At 40.1% G+C, this 20,404-nt stretch overlaps 1 protein-coding gene across 20 annotated transcripts in view; it reads right to left on the bottom strand.

Moving 5' to 3' along the window:
- Nucleotides 1-20,404, bottom strand: part of TENM3 (teneurin transmembrane protein 3) — a 2,583,558-nt gene that overhangs the window by 63,905 nt on the left and 2,499,249 nt on the right. For all 20 annotated transcript variants that reach the window (XM_021076354.1, XM_021076353.1, XM_021076364.1 and 17 more), the window contains 5 exons: nucleotides 20,161-20,307; nucleotides 7,139-7,355; nucleotides 6,012-6,131; nucleotides 4,961-5,222; nucleotides 403-670 (listed from right to left, as the gene is read on the bottom strand). In XM_021076354.1, coding sequence (XP_020932013.1) covers nucleotides 403-670; nucleotides 4,961-5,222; nucleotides 6,012-6,131; nucleotides 7,139-7,355; nucleotides 20,161-20,307 — 1,014 coding nt within the window. The remainder of the gene's footprint in view (nucleotides 1-402; nucleotides 671-4,960; nucleotides 5,223-6,011; nucleotides 6,132-7,138; nucleotides 7,356-20,160; nucleotides 20,308-20,404) is intronic.

Raw genomic sequence — 20,404 nt, 5'->3', positions numbered from 1 at the left:
ATCATCATGTGTCGAAACTACACTTGTTGTTAGATGCTGAAAACATGAAAAATGATAAGGGAAGCTAAGGAATAAAGTTATAAGGGAAAGAAGAAAATGAAAAAAAGGGGCACAACAAGGAAAAAAACACGAAAGAAGAAGGATATGACAACCTGAAATCTAGAACATTCTCTCAAGATGTAATTTCTGCCAGAAAAATTGATACTTTCTCCTTTCCATCAGACGGAACACATTCCTTTTTCCCATGATAGATCTTAACCAACCAGTTGGTAACTTTCCTGGGCAACCTACTGGCTTCCTCTCTGCTTACCCGTGGATTTCCATGGGTTACAGTTAATTTTATATTAGTTCTGACGTCAAGACAGTGTTTTCGTGCAGGATACATATTTACATGGAACTTACCAACAGCTTCAGATAGACCATAGACTTTTTGATTATAGGCATCGGTTTTATCCCATATGAAAGTATAGGCCAAGTTTGGTGAGGCAGGAAACCACTTCTGAAAGAGTCTTCCCACTACAGCTACCATAAGATGAACCTTCATTAAATTAAATGGGATAACGGACTGGGTCATGGTAATCTTGAGTACTGACTTATATCCTGCAGCTCTGGAACTCAGGTAGGAAAGTTTCAAATCTGTTCCTGGAATTGTGGTTTCTTCGTGGAGTACCTAGGTTTGAAGAAAGCAGAAGCTTCATCCTGTGATCATATATGACAATTAGGTAAGTTACATTGAAAAGAACAAGGCAGAGCAACTAAAATAAGACACTGAAGAGTCATTCTTCACAACCATGCGTTTGAGATGCTATCTTATTCAATAATTAAAAATAACTCCTAGGCTTACAACATCTTACTGTAAAGTGCAAGGCTATCTATGTTTAAGAACCTGCCTCAGGACCTCACCATTTTCTCCACTAAGAATTAAATAGCATTATCAAATGCTTTCTCATCTAATCCTATCAATATTCATTATTCAGACTTGACTATCTTTTCTTGTTAGAAAAATCTTAGAATAGTGATTCAGTGTTCAGCAGTGTTTCTCCTACCCCCGACAAACTCCTTTCACATAAAACAGTTAGCAATGATGTATATTGGTCATACACATTTTAATAACATAAGCAGAACCCCTGCTACGGAGGGTGTAGCTGTCAGTTCCAATATAAACAAGCACACAGTTGGAAATAGCACAAAAGAATGGGCTAAACAAACTTCCATTCTAGCCTGTGAGTCAGTGTTGGCTGGATGAGGGATGTGATGCAATATAGTACATTCAGAAAACAGTGCTGTGCTGTAACAGATTCACCACTTCATTAGGGTTGGTGTTTTCCTTACTAAACGTGTTGACTGTCTTAAGCAAAATAGTTTATGAACACATGGAAGCTTTATTAATCTCAGGGAAACCATTACATTTAAGATTGACAGTACTTTTGTAGAACTGTAGGGCCAGGGTGAATAATCTGAACAGATCTCACTGGTCTATCATTGGGGTGAAATACTAATGGATTAGTTTGAAAAAGAGATTCTGTGACTCTTTTTTTTTTTTTGGTCTTTTTAGGGCCGTACCTGTGGCATATGGAAGTTTCCAGGCCAGGGGTTAAATCAGAGCTGCAGCTGCCAGCCTACACCACAGCCACAGAAACTTGGGATCCGAGCTTCATCTGTGACCTACACCACAGCTCATGGCAATGCCAGATCCTTAATCCACTGGGCAAGACCAGGGATGGAACCCGAGTCCTCATGGTTACCAGTAGGGTTCATTACCACTGAGCCACGATGGGAACTCCAATTCTGTCACTCTTAAATGGCTCTGAAAGTCTAAGTGATTGAAACCTAAGGCATATAATTTATTTTCAAAATAACTTCTCATAAGTTTGATATGTTTTTCTATCTGTAAGGCAGTCTTTCATTAATATATATTTCTGTCATCTTCTAGGAGTTGCTTCTGTATTTCAAAATATCATGTGTTATTTCTAATTTTAATAATTGATGACTATCCTTATTAGCCTCCTCCCATGGAACAAATATCTGTAATTCAGTTCATTAGAATACGTCTTTATCCTGGGCAATCTAATTTGACCTTGTTATTTAGAATTAGTGGGAAAAGTAAATTCAGCTGGAGTGGAAAAACCAACGATTAAGCCTATTTTGGCAAGCTGCATGATCTGTAAGCCCTGTTCTTGACCCGGTTAAACATTCAGTTTGAAACTATGTCCTCCTAGTTTTACTTTCCAAATTGGCCCAATCCATTCTCTAGTCTCATTTCCACAACCACTGTGGTTAGTGGGCTCTCTGCATCGGGATGCTGGATCCATGTGGAAATACAGTGAACACCAGCCTGTTCACTGATCTGTCTCCTTCTCTCCTTTATGCATTTTGTCACTTGAGTAAGCTTTAGAGAAATGCTGAACAATCTTCACGGGCCCCCTGGTTCCATATTACCTAGAGAATTCAAGGTCTCCCTTGTACAGTATTTTGGCCCCACCTTTAAACTGCTCACCAGTGTCTATACAACATCATTTATTTTCACCATTGTGCTGTGGTTTATACATTTTCTTTCATCTGAAATATCTTTTCCCACCTTTTTTTTTTTTTTTTTTTGCTTTTCAGGGCTGCACTCGTTGCATGTGGAGGTTCCCAGGCAAGGGGTCGAATCAAAGCTACAGCTGCCAGACCATGCCAGAGCCACAGCAACACCGGATCCAAGCCGCATCTGCAACCTACACCACAGTTCATGGCAACACTGGATTCTTAACTCACTGAGCGAGGCCAGGGATCCATCCTACAACCTCAGGATTCCTAGTCGGATTCGTTTCTGCTGTGCCATGATGGGAACTCCCTTTCAAGGCCAGTCTCTTCAGTGATGCTTTCCTTGGCTTCCTTAGGAATTGACTGCTCTTTAGAAGTCCACAGTTCTCCATTCAAAGCTTTTTCACATTTAAAATGGCGGGATCCAAGTCTTGTTATTATTATTATTTTTTTAATCTTAGTAGAGTATCTTGTACATTATAGGTTCTTGGTAAATTTTTGCTAAAATGTTTACCGACTGTACGATGGAATGGGGAAAAAACTCTTCATGTATTCATGGAACTGTTGACTACTTGAAACCCATTTCAATAATTCGGTTTACTAGAAATTTGTCACCTAGAGATAGACCCTGCCTGTAGGTTAAAAATATACACGGGTAAAAAGTTCAGTGTTGGTGCAAGACGGACACTGGGGAGAAAGTATCAAACTGGATAAGGTTCCAGTGAATTTCCAGAGCCTTCAGCTCAAAGTCGGCTTGATCATTCTGCAGCAAATCATCGAGGTGTCTCTTCTGCATGATATCCACCTGGGAGCATTCTCCAGATTTGTTACATTAGAGCTTCTTGGATCATCTCTTCTTATTTCTGACTACATTCCCTCCCAATGGGATCTCATCCTATACTTTATTTCTAAAGCACTGACTAATGGCTCCCAAATTTTCACCTTTACTTCCAACCTCTTTCTGGGATGCCACTCTCACACGTCTGCCTCTTCCCACTTCTACCCTAATCACCTTCATCCAAGCCACTGTCATTTCTCTGACTACTGAGATTGCCTCCTGATTGGTCTCTTTGTTTCCATCCTTGCCCCAAACAGAATATTCTCAGCATAGTAACTATCAGAATCTTTTAAAGAAGGGAACCAGTAATTGTACTTGATCTGCTTAAAATCTTCCCACAGCTTCTCATTATTCAGTTGTAATTGGAAAAGTCCTTATTCTTGCCACTGTTTGCAATGATCTGTGGTCTCACCACCTTCCCTTCAGCCACACCTGCTGGCTTCTTGTCCATTCCTCAAACAAGCCAAGCATGTTCTTCTCTTGGACCTTTTGAACTTGCTCTTGTTCTACTTGGAATAACCTTCTATTTTCAGCATTTATTCCTTGTCTTCTTAAAGTTTCTGCTGAAATGTAATCTTATCAGAGAGCTATTCCTGGATTATACTTTATAAAACTGCACTTCCATCCACTTTAACTTACTTTATTATTTTTAAATAGGTCTTACTCACCACCTGACATATATTTATTTGTCTGTGGTCTCTCTCTCCCCATATGTTGGCAAACTTCTTGAAAGCAGGTGCTTCATCTGATTGGTTTACTGCTTTGTTCTGTTATAACAGAACAAGTATTCAACACATATTTGAAGAATGAATGTGGCAAAGCTGCTATGTGCCGTTCTGTTTCAAAGACCACATATTTTTACTTAGCTGTATACAAATGAAGTCCATTATTATTGTATCAACGTCCTGCCTTTGAGATCTGAAAGTTTTTTTATAATTGGAAACATACAGGAAGGAAAACAATTGCCAGATATTTCAGCAGATACAATGCATACTGAAAAATATGGCTATTTTTAAAAAAGTTATATAGTTTTATTTCCTGTGGAGAATAGGGCTTTATGAACTACAAGTTACTAGGACTTCAGATATGATTCCACGTTTTAAAAATAATGCCATGAGACAATTAATGGACATTTTCTGTTAAAAGTCATCTTTTCTAAAACATTTTTTGCTTATAATAGTTAAACAGTAAAATATTGAGGGTAACGACCAAGGTACACTTGGTAACAATGTCAAGAGTTCAGGTACATACATAGGCCCTAGGAACTTTTTTCAATGAATGAATAAATGAGCAAAGACATTATGAGCTGTTGAACTTAAGCTGGTTTTCTATTTGGCTACAATTAATAAAGAAATACAGACTTAGCAGGAAGAAAAGATATTTTGAATAGATCTTTAAGCAATGACTAGATACCCTCCTACACTGATGTCTGTTCTCGAATATACACATGCCCCATTCTACACATCATTCTCTAGGATTATTTAGGCTAGCACTGGAATTCTGCATTCCCTAACACAAACACACACAAAAATCCCATGGGAACCACAAGATCTGAAAATGGTTTATTTAAAAGCACCACCTGCTAGAATATTCTACCTGTGTCTCGGGGATGATGGGACTGTCTTCAGGAGAAGATCTAAAAAAGGTGGATAAAGGTGACGACACGATGATGGGATTTGGCCTCACAAAGCCGCTCAGATCACAGCTGGGAATGTCATTCTCTTCTTTCTTCATGACGAGGGTATCCATCACATAAAAGACATTCCATGGAATCCACACCGTGTGATACTGAGTGAGGAATGGGGAGCGCTCAAATACCAAAGTCAGAGAAGCTCCACCATTTGCCACCAAGTCAAACCTAAGAAGAAACAAGACATACTTAATAAATTACCTGGATCTCATATTACGCCTGGCATTCACCTCCTTAGATTCATAGGCTTTGTAGAGGAAACACACTTTTTCTCCCAACTTTTCGCTGAAACAGTTTCAAATCTTAAGGACTGTCCAAAGAATTATACAATGACCATCCATTCACCCTTAACCTAGATTTACTGACTTCTTAACAGTTTCCCAAATTTACTTTATCTATCTACCTATTCCCTCCTTTTCCAAAAGAGCCATCTAGGCTTAACTTGCTGATATTATAAAATATCATCCACAAATATCTCAGCATGAATCTTCTAAGACAAAGAACATTCTCCTATAAAAACCATGACACTTTTATTATGCTATAGAAAATGAAATCAACCTTTTTTTTTTTCCTTTCTTTTCCAGATGCCCCTGTGGCATACAGAATTTCCCGGACCAAGGGTCGAATCCAAGCAGGAGCTGGCACCTGAGCCACAGCTGTAGCAATGCCAGATCCTTAATCCACTGCTCAGGGGACCGAACCAGCGCCTTCACAGAGACAAGCCAGATCACTAGCCCTCTGTGCTACAGCAGGAATTCCAAAATCAACTTTTAAAGACTTATATTAGTATGTGATTTTACATTTCTGCCGCCATGTGCTATCCCAGATTTCTGAAGCGTAAAATTTGTTGTATTTCCATATTTAAAGGGACATTAAAACACGCTGGGTGGTATAAGAATGGCTAGTTTTTACACTTAAAATACTTCAGACAAAGATAGGGTATTGGAACCAACTCACATTCCATCCTGGCGGGTAATAGTATATCCGTATTCTGGGTAATGGAAAAATGAGACATTCACTCCAATAAGTGGAGTTCCGTCAGCAGTTAGTACTTGGCCTCTGATGACGGATGCAAGGCTGTGGGAAAAGTAGAGAGTCAGAATGAACATCTGTCTCCTCGTGCCAACATCATCCCAATGTAGAGATAATTCAACCTCATGCTAAAATAACACTATTGCACACACTTGTACTCACAAAACCCAGACTTGAAAAAACCCCCAAGACAATGTCCCTTTTAATTCCCTGTAATCCACATTCTCCAAATGCCTGGTGTTGAGCCGGGGTATTAATTCAGTGCAATCTGGTTTTTGGAGACGTATCAAGATCAATGATTTAGAGATGAGTTTTTAACATTATAAACTGGGCTCTTTTCATAAGTCATATATCTGGTGCTTGCATGAAGAAAGTATACTTTCCAATTAATTCCAAGGCAATCTGTAAATCTGTAGGGACCAAGAAGCACAAGCTATAAGGGGCAAGAAGGAATATTTGTGCAACAACTTTTAATCAACTGCTGGGTCTAAATGCATTAATGCTGTTAAACTGCTGTAGACCCAGGAGTTCTGGTATAAATCATCTTCTTTTGCTCAGTGAGACACAAGACACCTGCTTTCACTTACAGGTTTATTTTCAGGTCATTACTGCTCTGTAAAGCACCAGTCAAACAGCTTATGCAATCTTACTGCCATGCCGTTAGCAGTTCCATTACATTAATTCATAATTTATATTATTTAGTGAGCTCAGCTTCAAAAAAAGTGCACTTCTGTTTTGCCTTTTGGGGTCTTTTCATTGCTTCTTTTGAACCATTTCCAACTGTGCTAACAAAATCAACTAGTTAAATGAGGATTTATGGACTCCTTAATGGGATGTCCTGTTAGGTTTCAGATACTGAAATTGACAAAGTACGTGAACTGTGTCAAAAATGCTTGAAGTGCGAAGTTTGGTGAAGGATTTGCCGCACGAGGAAAAACTGCACTTTAAAAAAAACACTCGCCTCCAATTCATAGCCATCAGCATTTCATACCAAGGGCTTATAACTGTTGATGATATCACTACAAATCTATGTAAGAAAAAGATGCATTAACCTCTTATTGAAAGGACTTTCTCCGGGTATGACATGGGTGCTATCAGATCCTATGAGAAAACTGATTCGGTCATAGAAGGATTTGGCAGCTTGCTGAGATGGGGATTGTAAGCTTTGGCTAATGATATCCTGGGGATCCGGCAATCCACGACAATAGGGCTGATTTTGGCAGGAACTCTGTAGACAGCAGTCAGGATCCATACAGTCGATGAGTCCATCTGTAGAAAGGAACATAAACCAGTAAGAGAACTCCTCTTTTTCTGCCATGATATAGAATAAATTTGGCTGGCTTTTTCACATCAAATGACTGGCTCCCTGCATCTGACAGTAATTTCTAGGATGCAGACTTTTTGAAACCCAGTGAAATACAAACACAATCCCTGTATGTTGCTTTCATAGACAGTCAATGTTTGGATTGGAGATGGCTGAAAAGAATCAGATAGTGTTGATTCGGAGTATAAAATAAAAAATGACTGTCTCGAGCAAGCTATGACAGGCAGACCTCACTTTATTGCCCTTTGCAGATATTGAGATTTTTTTTTTTTTTAATAAATTGAAGGCTGGAGCAACCCTGCATCTAGTTGGTCTCTGGGTACCACTCTCCCAACGGCATCTGCTTACTCCTTGTCTCTGTATAATGTTTTGGTAATTCTCACAGTATTTCAAACTTTTCCATTATTATTATATTTGTGATGGTGATCTGTGATCAGTGAACTCTGATGTTACTGCTGTAACTGTCTTGAGGTGCCACAAACTGCCCATATACAATGGTGGACTTGATTGATAAATATCCTGTGTGTTCCGACCGCTCCACTAACTGGCTCCACTAACTGGCTGTTCCCCATCTCTCTCCCTAGTCCCTGAGATACGACGGCATTGAAATTTGGTCAAGTAATAACCAAACAGTGGCCTCTAAGTGAAAGGAAGAATCAATCAATGTGGCTAACTTCACCGTTGTCTGATTTTAAGAAATTGTCATAGCCATCCCAACCTTCAGCAACCACTGCCTTGATCAGTTAGCAGCCATCAACGTCAAGGTAAGACCTTCTACCAGTAAAAAGACTATGACTCCATGAAGCCACAGATGATGACCAGCATTTTATAAACAACAAATAATTATTATTTTTTTGTTGTGCCCTGCGGCCCGTGGAAGTTCCCCAGCCCGAGACCCAACCCACATGACAGCAGTGACCTAAGCAGCTGTAGTGACAATGCCAGATCCTTAACTTACTGTGCCACATGGGAACTCCCAATAAAATATTTTTAAATTAAGGTATGTACATTGTATTTTCAGACACAATGCTATTGCACACTTACTAGGCTACAGTACAGTGTAGCTGTAACCTTTATATACACTGGGAAACAAACAAACAAAAAAAAAATTGTATGACTCACTTTATTGAGATTCCTGCTTTACTTAGGTGACCTGGAACCAAACCTGCAATATCTCCAAGGTCTGCCCTTAGTAGTATGAAGGAATCTGGATTAGGTGTGAGGACGATTAACCAAGGCTTCCATATTTTAGAGAAAATGCACGAGGAGTTACAGCAAGTGTATACGGCAAGAGGGTAGGTACCCACACTGAGTGAAGCTCTAAAATTTGAAAATGGTCAGAAAACGAAAGTCTCTGAAATATAAATACAAACCAACATATGATGGATAAGATGAGCCAACTACCTTTCAAAGAAATTGTTTCCCGAGGATACTAATGTGTTCCAGGTAAAATTAAAACATTTCTCAAATTTTAGACAGGAACTCAAGCTCTAAGTATGCCTCCTCTAAAATGTAGATGTTAATAAATTGTGGCTGATGAAAACAAGCCATAACATTGGAAATGATTGAAACCTATCACTAAAAATTGATCTACACTGTTGGTGACATAAAAAGAGTTAATGGATGGAATCTTCCAGAGCTTTCTCCAGGAACATCAAAAGGAAACTACATTCAATGACCTATGTAAGAATTTTGTTTGAAACATATAAACCATCCCCTTAGTGAATAAGGGTGTCAGGTTATGATGGTTTGATGACATTACCCTGTAAGGTCATTTTTCAGTGACCAGTTGATACATAAATTTTGATTTGCTTGGCAATTACATTTCTCAGTATAGATAAATAAAAACATTGGTTTCTAAAGACCTTAAGCACCCTTGGGAGAATAGACAAAATAGTTATAAAGCTTCAAACCTAAGGATCAGGTCTTGGTGTGACCTTATTATGGCAAACTCAGCTGAAAATACCTTGTTGACCTATAAAAGTGTTTTGAAATAACTTTTACTTTTTTTTGAACCACACTCGTCTTTTTTTTTTTTTTTTTTTCCTTCAGGCTACTCTTATTAATAGAACCTAAGCTTGTCCATCATTATCTGACAGCAAACTGAGACCAAAGAAAACAGACTAAATTGAATTATATTGCCTGGTCTAGAAGGAAGTCAATAACAACACAGATAAGGTAAGACACAGAGGAGATGAGGGGACTTCACTCAGTTTTCTTAAGTCTTTTTGCCACCTGAAAAAGAATGTGGTAAACCCTTGTGATTTCTCGCAATATCCATTGCCCCTCCTTCTTTGGGCAGCAGCTCTAAATTTTCTTTTGGGTATCCAGCTCTCCCCAGCTCTCAGTCTATGTGCATATATATCTTCAGGTTTGGTTCAGGGTACATGTGACCTAACTTGCTGAACCAGAGTGAACTTTAGGACTGTCTCAAAGGAGATTCTCCTGCATCCTTTATTCCCTCCCCTGCCCCCTAGGCTTGAAGCTGCAAGGCTGTGAGGCTGGGGTTGCTGCTGCATCCTTCTTGCAGAACCTGTCTGGGAATGGAGCCATCCCAGAAGAAGCAAAGTCAAAGGCTGGAGAGAAAAAAACAACAACAGATCTTCATAACATCTTCAGGCTTCTGCAATAAGCTGCACCTGACCTCTTGGGCATTTCAGTTCTAGAAGCCAAAGCATTGTCTCCTTCCTTAAGCTCATTTGGGTTGGATGTTCTGACACTTGAAACTGAAAGAGATGTAGTTTATCCAGAGACATAAATTAAAAATCTCCTCATTGTTTTCCTTATAGTTGAAAAAAAAATCTTGATAAGTAAGTACTGGATTTAAATTGTACAGTGTCAGACTCTTTTTACATTACTACTTTAAATTTCTGTCACCATAATTTTCATACACAGGAAAATGTATGGGTCAGAAGTTCTAATAAGCAGATCTTACTACATAGTTTCTTTATTATAGTTACATTTTCATGTAGATTTCTGCTATGTTCTAAAAATAGACTGTTAATTATTTGAAACGGCATACTTATTCCTTTGACAAAAATTTAAAATCATGTTTTAAGAAAATCAAATGAAACTGAGCTTTGAAATTTCAGAGAAATTTATCAAAATATTGCTTCCTTAGCCAAAAGGCCACGAAGATGAAAAATGTCTAAACATTTCTCAATATTTCTAGTGGAAGAAAGATGAAACTATGCTAGAGGCTTATTTTTCATGAGGATATATTGTAATAATGCAGTATATTATATTTTTCTCCATCTGTCTCAGAAATAGAAGCACAGTTATTGAGTCAGATTTTTAAAACAGTAGACTTAACTATTGCCCCAACATCATTTCTAGCTTCAAAAAAAAACAATTTAAAAACTTTCAGTAATAATTCATGAGTATATGTTGAGAATTCATAAAGGATCTTTAATATGTTTCATAATATATTTAAGAGTTCTTACTACATGGATTTAGAATGGGTGTGCACATGCTTAGGAGAGTAATTCAACACAAATATTTTATGTTCGTGCAAGTTTTCCCCTTATATTCATTTTGTAGCATAAGAAGAAAGTAGTGGAGTTCCTGTTGTGGTGCAGCGGAAGGGAATCCGACTAGTAATCATGAGGTTGAGGGTTCGATCCCTGGCCTTGCTCAGCTGGTTAAGGATCCGGCATGGCCGTGAGCTGTGGTGTAGGTCGCAGATGTGGCTCAGATCCTGCATTGATGTGGCTCAGATCCTGCATTGCTGTGGCTGTGGCTCAAATCTAGCTCAGATTTGACCCCTAGTCTGGGAAACTCCAAATGCTGCGGGTGTGGCCCTAAAAAGAAAAAAAAAAAAGTATGAAGTAGCAGTGCAAGTACTTCCATGTATTACATTTTGTCTCCATAAATTCTGGTAAATTAAGGGTTAAATGTTCGTTTCCCCACCCCCATAATACCCCCAAGGAGTCTTCCTTCCTTTAGGCAATCTATGGTACGACTGCCAAAGAGGAATGCTCAAATTTAGTCATTCATCTTTGTTAGTTTATAAAAAGCAAATGTACATCTGGCATGTAGTCTGCAGGTCATAAAACTGCAGGAGATTGACACCTTCTGAACTAATCAGTTGGAAATGCATTTTTACAAGCCTCTCTGCTAACATCAATCAGAGAAAGAATCTCATTTTCAACAGCCAAGATGCAGGAGCACACTGTTTGTTATTTTGCTGCAGAGTTTATCAGTAACTTGCCCAAGCAAGTGACGGATGGTTACGAATCTGGCTTCCTATAACTTGAGAAAACATTTTTCATTCTTTTTGTCTATACTTACACAGTTAGGCCTATCTGGCACAACTACGTTGATGACCCACTTGGCCAAATGTATACTGTAGTAAAATTGTCTTCGAGGAATAGCTTCTCAAAATCATCGACATTCCATTTTAGTCTCAGGAATATCAGGTCAGCTTAAATTGATATCGGCATAGAAGCCACATCTAATAGAATTAATAAAAAAAAATCTAAAGAACATCAGAAATGTTCAAAACCCGCTGAGTAACAACTTCAATGATCAGTGAAGAGCCTTTCTTTCTCCAGTTTAGGCTTTGCAATATAAGTGATACCTTGATATAAAGTGGATAATATAGTTTATGCTTCTTTCCACTTAATCCTCAGTATTATTGCTCTAGTTACCATTTCAAAACAGTTCTCATCTTCCCTAAGGCTTTCATTGGTTTTTCACAATGGCTGGCAAACTTATTTTGTAAAGGACCAGATAATAAATCTTCTGGGCTTTGCAGACCATATAGTTCTGATGCAAGTATTTAACTCTGCATACATAGCTCTAAAGCAGCCAGAAACAATATGTAAATGAGTTAGTGTGACCATGACCCAATAAAAACCTTTTATTTTAGGGCCGTATCTGCAGCATATGAAAGTTCCCAGGCTAGGGGTTGAATCAGTGCTGCAGCTGCCAGCTTATACCGCAGCCATAGCAACACAGGATCTGAGCTGCATCTGTGACCTAAACTGCAGCTGGAGGCAACACCAGATCCCTAACCCACTGAGTGGGGCCAGGGATTGAACCCACATCCTCATGGATACTAGTCAGGTTCATTTCCACTGAGTCACTAGGGGAACTCCTCAATGAAATTTTATTTTCAAAAACAAGCTTTGGTCCTGGGGTCATAGTTTGCCAACTTCTGGTCTTGCTCTAAAGTTTCAACTCTGCCCAATTTCTTTATGTTCTTCAAACTATAAAGAATCAGCATTCTTGATTTTTTTTTTTTCTGGGAAATTCAAACAATGCACATTTTGCTAGATTGTTAAAACTTTGACTCCAAGTTTTTTCCTAGGTTACCGCCTATGCTGGCTTTGATCTGCTTGTCAAAACTCTCACTTTTGTCTTTTAAGCAGCTATGGACATTTTAACTTGTTTTTTCAAAACCTTGATTTACTGACTGGATAAAAAATCATGAATTTCCTTTTAATGAAATTTTATCTTCACTTGAATTAAGGTCCACGGCCTTTCTCCACAGCATTTGGAAACCCCTGTCCCATTCCAAGTTGGAGGCAAAGGTAGAAATTCTGATGCAGTATTTTATCTATGGATTTTAGAATTTTCAAAGTATACAGGTATACCTTCCCCTCCTCTTTTAAGGCATCATTCTGTAACATGCATGAAATTCGTTTATTACTAAATTGGGATCATGGTGGAATTTCTGTAGCTTCTTGGTTTGTCCGTAACAGAGCTTTCTTGATGGCTTTAGTCTCTCTGTGTTCACCCCATTTCAATGCTAATGACTCCAGGCTGATCATTCATCTGAACTTCAAATCAACAAACTGCCTTCTAGATATTTCCACTTGGATGTTACACAGGCATCGAAAAGTGAACATGTCTAAAGCACAACATACATGATCTTCTCTGAATATGATGCTTCCTCTGCATTTCCTATTTCCGTGATTGGTTCCACCCATCCACCTCTCCAGTTTTTCAAAGTAGAGACGTGAATGTCATCCTGGAGTCCTTTTCTCCCCTTTTCTCTGCACCTAATCAGTGATCACTTCCTCCTTTTCTCCAACCCAAACATCTTTTAAATCAGTCTATTTCTCGCCATCTTATTGAAACTACGCTGTAGGCTGCCATAGTCATCTCTTGTCAAGACCTCAACAAGAACCTCGTTTCCCAGGCTCCGATCTTGTCCTAGCTATTCATTCTCCACACTTACGTCAGTGTAATCTTGGCAGAAAGCAAATTTGGTTATTTCACTCCTTGAGCTAAAGTACTTCCTTTACTTGGTTCTGGTTTTCTGGAGTAGTCAGAACTCCTTAATGCGGCTTACAAAACCTTTGTGATTATTCTTCCCTCCGCCTGGAAACCTCTCACCTGCTCTTATTCCCCTGCCACTCCCCTCCTTCCAATTCCTTCAGCAATCAGCTCAGACAATGGTCTCATGGGGTTCCTTGAGGGCTCATCAAGTTCACTGTTGTAGTCCTAGAATCTAGGACAATACTTATTGGCACCAAGTAGTCATACAATAATTCTGCTGGATGAAGTAAAGAATAAATTCAGCTCCTAGAGATTATGAGACTAAACAGGTCAAAATGATGTCTTAAAAGCACAGCAGAGGAGATCCCTGGGGCTCAGTGGGTTAAGGATCTGGCATTGTCACTGCTGTGGCTCTGGTTACAGCTGCGAGGTAGGTTGGATCCCTGGCCAGGGAACTTCCACACGCCATAGGTGCAGCTAAAATAATAATAATAAAAAAGCACAGCAGGAGTTCCCATTGTGGCGCAGTGGTTAATGAATCCAACTAGGAACCATGAGGTTGCGGGTTCAATCCCTGGCCTTGCTCAGTGGGTTAAGGATCCTGCGTTGCCGTGAGCTGTGGTGTAGGCTGCAGATGCGGCTCGGATCCCGAGTTGCTGTGGCTGTGGCGTAGGCTGGCAGCTACAGCTCCGATTCCACCCCTACCCTGGGAACCTCCATATGCCATAGGCCAAAAAAAAAAGCACAGCAGAGACATGTGCTGATTTTCTTTCTCACCCTTTTCCTACCCTCAGACACTACACTAATCCTTGGATTCCTGTTTCTTTTTTACTCCACAGGTGTTTTTAAATGTTCTTAATGAACTTGACGTTAAGCAATCCACACAATTACAATAAGTATTAGAAGAAATCCTGTAAAATACTATATGTGTATTCTTACAATGGGAAAGACCCTATGTACTTATTAAGAAGACACACAGCCCAGAATTCATGAAGAAAAAGATGAACCCTATGAAAGTTTACCACATACCATTTGAAAACTGCATGATGAAAGATACCATAAACAAAGCTAAAAGGCAGATGAAAACGTGGGATAAAATATCTGCAACACACCTCACAAAGAATTGATAAGCAGCATATACAAAGAACTGAAAATTAAAAAGGAAAAAGTTTCTATGCAACTCAGTAGAAAAAAATAGTCAAGAGAAATAAATACACAATTAGCAAAAGAAGAAATGCAGACGGTCAGGGAACATATATAAAGATCATCAATCTAACCAGTAATTAGGGAAATGCAAATTAAAACAATAAAAATGTAGTCATTTCCACCCGACAGACAAAATTCATATTTTTCATTTTGTTGGACAGTTTTGTTTATGTACGATGATTATGTACAGACTATGAACTTGGGGGAAATAAACACTCTTGTACCAATGAAGTGTACAGTGGTGAAACTTACTTGCAAGGCAATTTGGCAGTAGCTACCAGAATTAAAAATGAAAATAGCCTGTGACCCAGCAACTTCGCTTCTAAAAACCTGTCCCAAAGAAATATTTGTACGTTTACACAACGATGTATATGCAGATACACACAGAGATCCACTACAGATCTATCTGTATACTAAGAGCAAAAAAAAAAAAAAAAACAAAAAAAAGAAAAACAACTAAATTATTATTAATGCAGTAGTGGTAAATTTTTTCTAACAAAATGATATGCATTTTACTTTTTAAATTAAAAAATTTTTAAATGCATATTTTATATGAAAACTTTGATGCTCTTGATTTTAGCATTTTTAGCAAAAAATCATGTTACTATTTTTCCTTTTTAAAATTTTTTGTTAAAGTATAGTTCATTTACAATGTTGTGTCAATTTCTGCTGTACAGCAGAGTGACCCAGTCATACATACATACATACATTCTTTTCTTCATACTATCTGCGATCATGTTCTATACCAAGAGATTGTATACAGTTCCCTGTACCGTACAGTAGGCAGTAGTAATAAATTAAGTAGGACATCCGTGTTTCTGTTAAAAGTAAGCGATAGTACTGATGTGAAAAAAAAAAACTCTAAGTTATATTCTCTGGCAGAATCAAATTTAGAAGAGTACCTATCCCATGTTCGTTTAAAAACGTACATGTGCATCTTTGTAATGTGTAATGTAATGTGTAATGTAATTTTACACATTAAACACAGTGTAGAAACACCGCCCTCTGAACTGCTGGCAGTGGTTACTCTTGACAATGAGGATGCAGTCTTTGTGAACCACAGCTAAGAGTACTAACCCTCCCCACGAACGCAGAGCTTCTCCCCTCCTGTGTAGCAAGGGGACTCAGTTCGTTTCTAAAGAGGTTCTGTGGGTTGTCCACTGTTACGTTCTGCAGCGAGAGGTGGCAGGTAATGGAAATGGGTGTAAAAGGTAGGGGAGGTTTTTAGTTCCAGCCTGAGCGGCTCTGATTTTCCTCTCCTTCTAAAACTCCTTCAAAAATCGTGGCCACACTCCATGTTCCTTGTGGACCCTCAGGAAGCCACTGGGGTGCTCTGATTCTCAGAGTACAAGTTGACTTCTCTCTCCTAGAATGGGAGTTCCCGTGCTCCAGAGCATCTGTGGATAGCAAGAGGGGGCGGAGTAACCGCATTGCTCCCCTAAAGCGGAATCTAATAGTCAAATGAAAAGGAATTTTCCCCCAAGTCATCTGCCAGGGTAATATATTTTAAGGCTGTGAGACTGAGCGCCACTCTATATTCTGAAGTCTGGATTCTTTTTAGGAAGTACTTAGGAATTCGTGTAATTTCCACCCCTCCCTCCTTCACTCCTCTATCCCTTCCTTCCTCCTTTTTTTTTTTCCCCCTTCTGCTTTTTAGGGCCGCACCTGCAGCATATGGAGGGTCCCAGGCTAGGAGTCAAATCAGAGCTACATCTGGGACCTACATCACAGCTCACAGCAACGCTGGATCTTTAACCCACTGAGCAAGGCCAGGGATCAAACTGGCAACCTCATGGTTCCTAGTCAGATTTGTTTCCATTGCGCCATCACGGGAACTCCCCCCTTCTTTTTTAAAACCTCTCCCCTCTTCCTATTTCCTGTTACTATTTTATTTACCATGTATTTTTAACATTTTTTGGAGAATGCAATAGTCTCCTCCTGCTGGAAAATTAAAAAAAAAAAAATCTATTTTCAGTAATCGTCTTACTTTCCTTAGACTACCTCTATTCCTCACACTCTTTCTGATGCTTACATTAAAATTTCATTCATTGTTTCACACCTCTTTTTTACTCCTAGCCCACTCCTGCTTTTTCCTGCTCTTTGAATCTTTGGTTTCTACTTTTCTTTCTCTCTTGTCTTTCTTCCTTCCTTCCTCCCTCCCTCTTTCTCTCTCTCTCTCTTTCTTTAGTCTTTTTAGGGCCACACCTGGGGTATATGGAAGTTCCCAAGCTAGGGGTCAAATCAGAGCTGCAGCTGCTGGCCTATACCACAGCCACAGCAACACCGGATCCTTAACCCATTGAGCTAGACCAGGGATCGAACCTGCATCCTCATGGATACTAGTCAGGTTTGTAACCCACTGAGCCACAATGGGGACTCCAAGGACCACCTACATCTTTTAGGAGCAGACAGCAAAGAAGGCTTTAGCTTAGAATTTGTGGCTCAAGTTTCTGAGAGTCCAGGTTAAAAGAAAACAGGGAAAACAGTGGGCGGCCTGCTTAGAAATGAAAGGGAAGATGAGACACAACATTTGGTTTGAGAATGGCTATGGGTGAGTGTGTGTGCGTGTTGTGTTTTGGGGGCGATGGGGAGAGTTGAGCGTTGGTTCTGGTCACTCTGCTTCCTAGGGAACAGTATAAGGCATACTTTGTTTTTCTGTGCTTCAAAGATATTGCATTTTCCGCCAATTGAACGTTTGTGGCAACCCTGTGTGGAGTAAGCTTATCGTGCCATTTCTCCAACAGCATTTGCTCACTTCGTGTTTCTGTGTCATGTTTTGGTAATTCTCACACTATTTCGAACTTTTTCATTATTATTACATTTGTGATGGTCATCTGCGGTCAGTGACCTTTGATGTTGCTACTACCACTCACTGAAGTCTCAGATGATGGTTAACATTTTTTAGCAATAAAGTGGTTTTATATTAAGGTCTGTACTTTTTTGGGGGGACATAATGCTTTTGCACACCTAACAGCCGACAGCATAGGGTAAACATCAGTTTTGCTTGGCCTGGGAAACCAAAAACTCATCAGACTTGCTTATTGAAATTCTCCCTTTACTGCAGACGTCTGGAACCCAACCTGCACTGTCTCTGATGTCTGCCTGTGTTAAGTCCACTCTATTTAGAAAGGAAAAGGCCATTCAATCTTCTCTGACAACCTTTTGTGAATTCTACCTAGCCAAGGTGAGCACTTTTGAAAGCAAAAGAAGGAAAATTGAATAATAACGGCTGCTACTTACAACATAATATATCCCTGGAGATACACTATGTATATGGCAAACATTCTCTCAGAAACTCCTTTTTTCCTATTAAATTTTTTTTTTTTATAGCCACACCCATGGCACATGGAAGTTCCTGGGCCAGGGATTTGACTCTGAGCCTCAGCTGTGACCTACGCACCATCTGAAGCAATGCCAGATCCTTTAACTCACTGAACCTACTGCCCCAATCGAATCTACAACTCTGCAGCCACCTGAGCCACCACAGTTGGAGTCTTAACCCATGGTGCCACAGCAGGAAACCCCCCCCCATTTTTCCTATTTTATATGAAAAGCAACTTGAAGTTCACAGAGATCAAAATCTTGTGATTGGCATATGTACACTGAGGTATATGGAATGACTGGCCAAGGGGGACCTAGTCTACAGTATGAGGAACTCTACCCAATATTTTGTGATAACCTACGTGGGAAAGAATCTGAAAGAGAACAGATGCGGGCACTTTTTTTTGTTTGTTTGTTTTTAGGACCCCACCTGCAGGATATGGAAGTTTGCAGGCCAGGTATCCAATCGGAGCTGCAGCTGCTGGCTGACACCACGGCCACAGCAATGCCAGAACCAAGTTGAGTCTGTGACCTACACCACAGCTCATGGCAACATGGGATTCTTAATCCATTGAGCGAGGCCAGGGATTGAACCCGCATCCTCATGGACACTAGTCGGACTCATTACCACAGAGCCACAATGGGAACTCCATGTGTACGTGTATAACTGAATCATTCTGATGTACAGCAGAAATACCACAACATTGTAAATCAACTAGACTTCAATAAAACTTAAAAAAAAAAAAAGAACCTTGTGGAAGACCACATAAGTCCTATGAGGTGGAGTGAAAAACTGTATTAGTTTTTTTTTTTTTTTTTTTTTTTCTTTTTTTACAGCTATACCCATGGCACTTGGAAGTTCCCAGGCTAGGGGTTGAATTGGAGCTGCAGCTGAGGTCTACACCACAGCCATGGCAACACCAGATCCGAGCCACATCTGTGACTTACACCACAACTCGTGGCAATGCCAGATCCTTAACCCACTGTTTGGGGCTGGGGATTGAACCCGCATCCTCATAGAGACAATGTCCAGTTCTTAATCCACTGAGCCACAACAGGAACCCCCAAACCCATACTCTTAACCAACACAACACTAGCCACAGGGACATTCCCCAAAGGGCAGGTGGAATGAAGAAGGTGGGGACACACATCCTCACCGTCAGAGTCAGGGGTCACAGAGGCCCAGACAGAAACAACATCCTTCCCCAAAGCTTGGTCCCAAAGGGACATCAAAATGGAACAGCGATAGGAATAGTTCCTCCATCCCTAACTCTTACTCTCCATTCTTTGAAACTGAAATAACAGCAGCATGGGGGACATGCACCCCAGGGAAAAAAATTATTTCTTAAGCCTGGGCTCATGTGGGGTGGAAATGTGCTGTCTTTTTCACAGGGTGTGAAGTTAACGATAAAAAGACATGGGAAGTACAGCTTCAAGAGGGCGGCTTTCTCTTCCCGTTTTTTTTTTTTTTTTTTCCCCCCCAGTCAGGCCTTTTGACAGAAGAGCTTGGAAACTGCCTGGCATCTTTTGGAATGTTCAGTTATTAAAATATTACTTTAGGGAGTTCCCTGGCGGTCTAGTTGTAAGGATTTGGTGCTTTCACTGCTGCAGCCCTGTTCACTCCCTGGTCTGAGAACTGAGTCCCATGTCCAGCCAACGCATGCCTCAGCCAAAAAAAGAAAAAAAAAAAGATGATGCTGCCTTAGAGTTCCCAATTGACCAGGTCCTACAGCCTGCAGTGAGGAGAACTGTTACCTGGAGGGCAGGACAAGGGATGGAGAACAATGTACATTATACAGTCGCTTGGTCACCTTGACTTTTCCCTGAATGATAGTCATCTTGCACCAGTTTCAGGAAAAGAGGGAGCAAAATCACTCCATCAGCACTCATGTATTTTCTAGTCAATCTAACCTCTGGGGATCTGACTTTGTGTGTGTGTGTGACCACTGGACTTGTAAACCTGGGCATAGGCTTGCTTTCTCACTCAGCATCTCTTACCTCCCTCGTTGTCCTTGCTATCTGTGCAGAGGGTCTCCATGGCTACATCGCATCCCGCTCCTCTCCATCCGGGCTGGCAAACACAGTGCCAGCCATTTTGGTCCAGCGTACATCTTCCGTTGCTGTTGCACAGACCGGGGCAACCCTCTGTCGAAAGAGACAAAGAAGGAAAACAGACGTGATTTGAGTACTGAAAGTTTGTGCGCCCCGAATAAACAGATGAGGGACACTGAGTGGGAAGAGG

Source organism: Sus scrofa, chromosome 15 (genome assembly GCF_000003025.6).
Source record: "Sus scrofa isolate TJ Tabasco breed Duroc chromosome 15, Sscrofa11.1, whole genome shotgun sequence".
Lineage (NCBI taxonomy): Eukaryota > Metazoa > Chordata > Mammalia > Artiodactyla > Suidae > Sus > Sus scrofa.
This window is presented reverse-complemented; position numbering and strand designations above follow the sequence as displayed.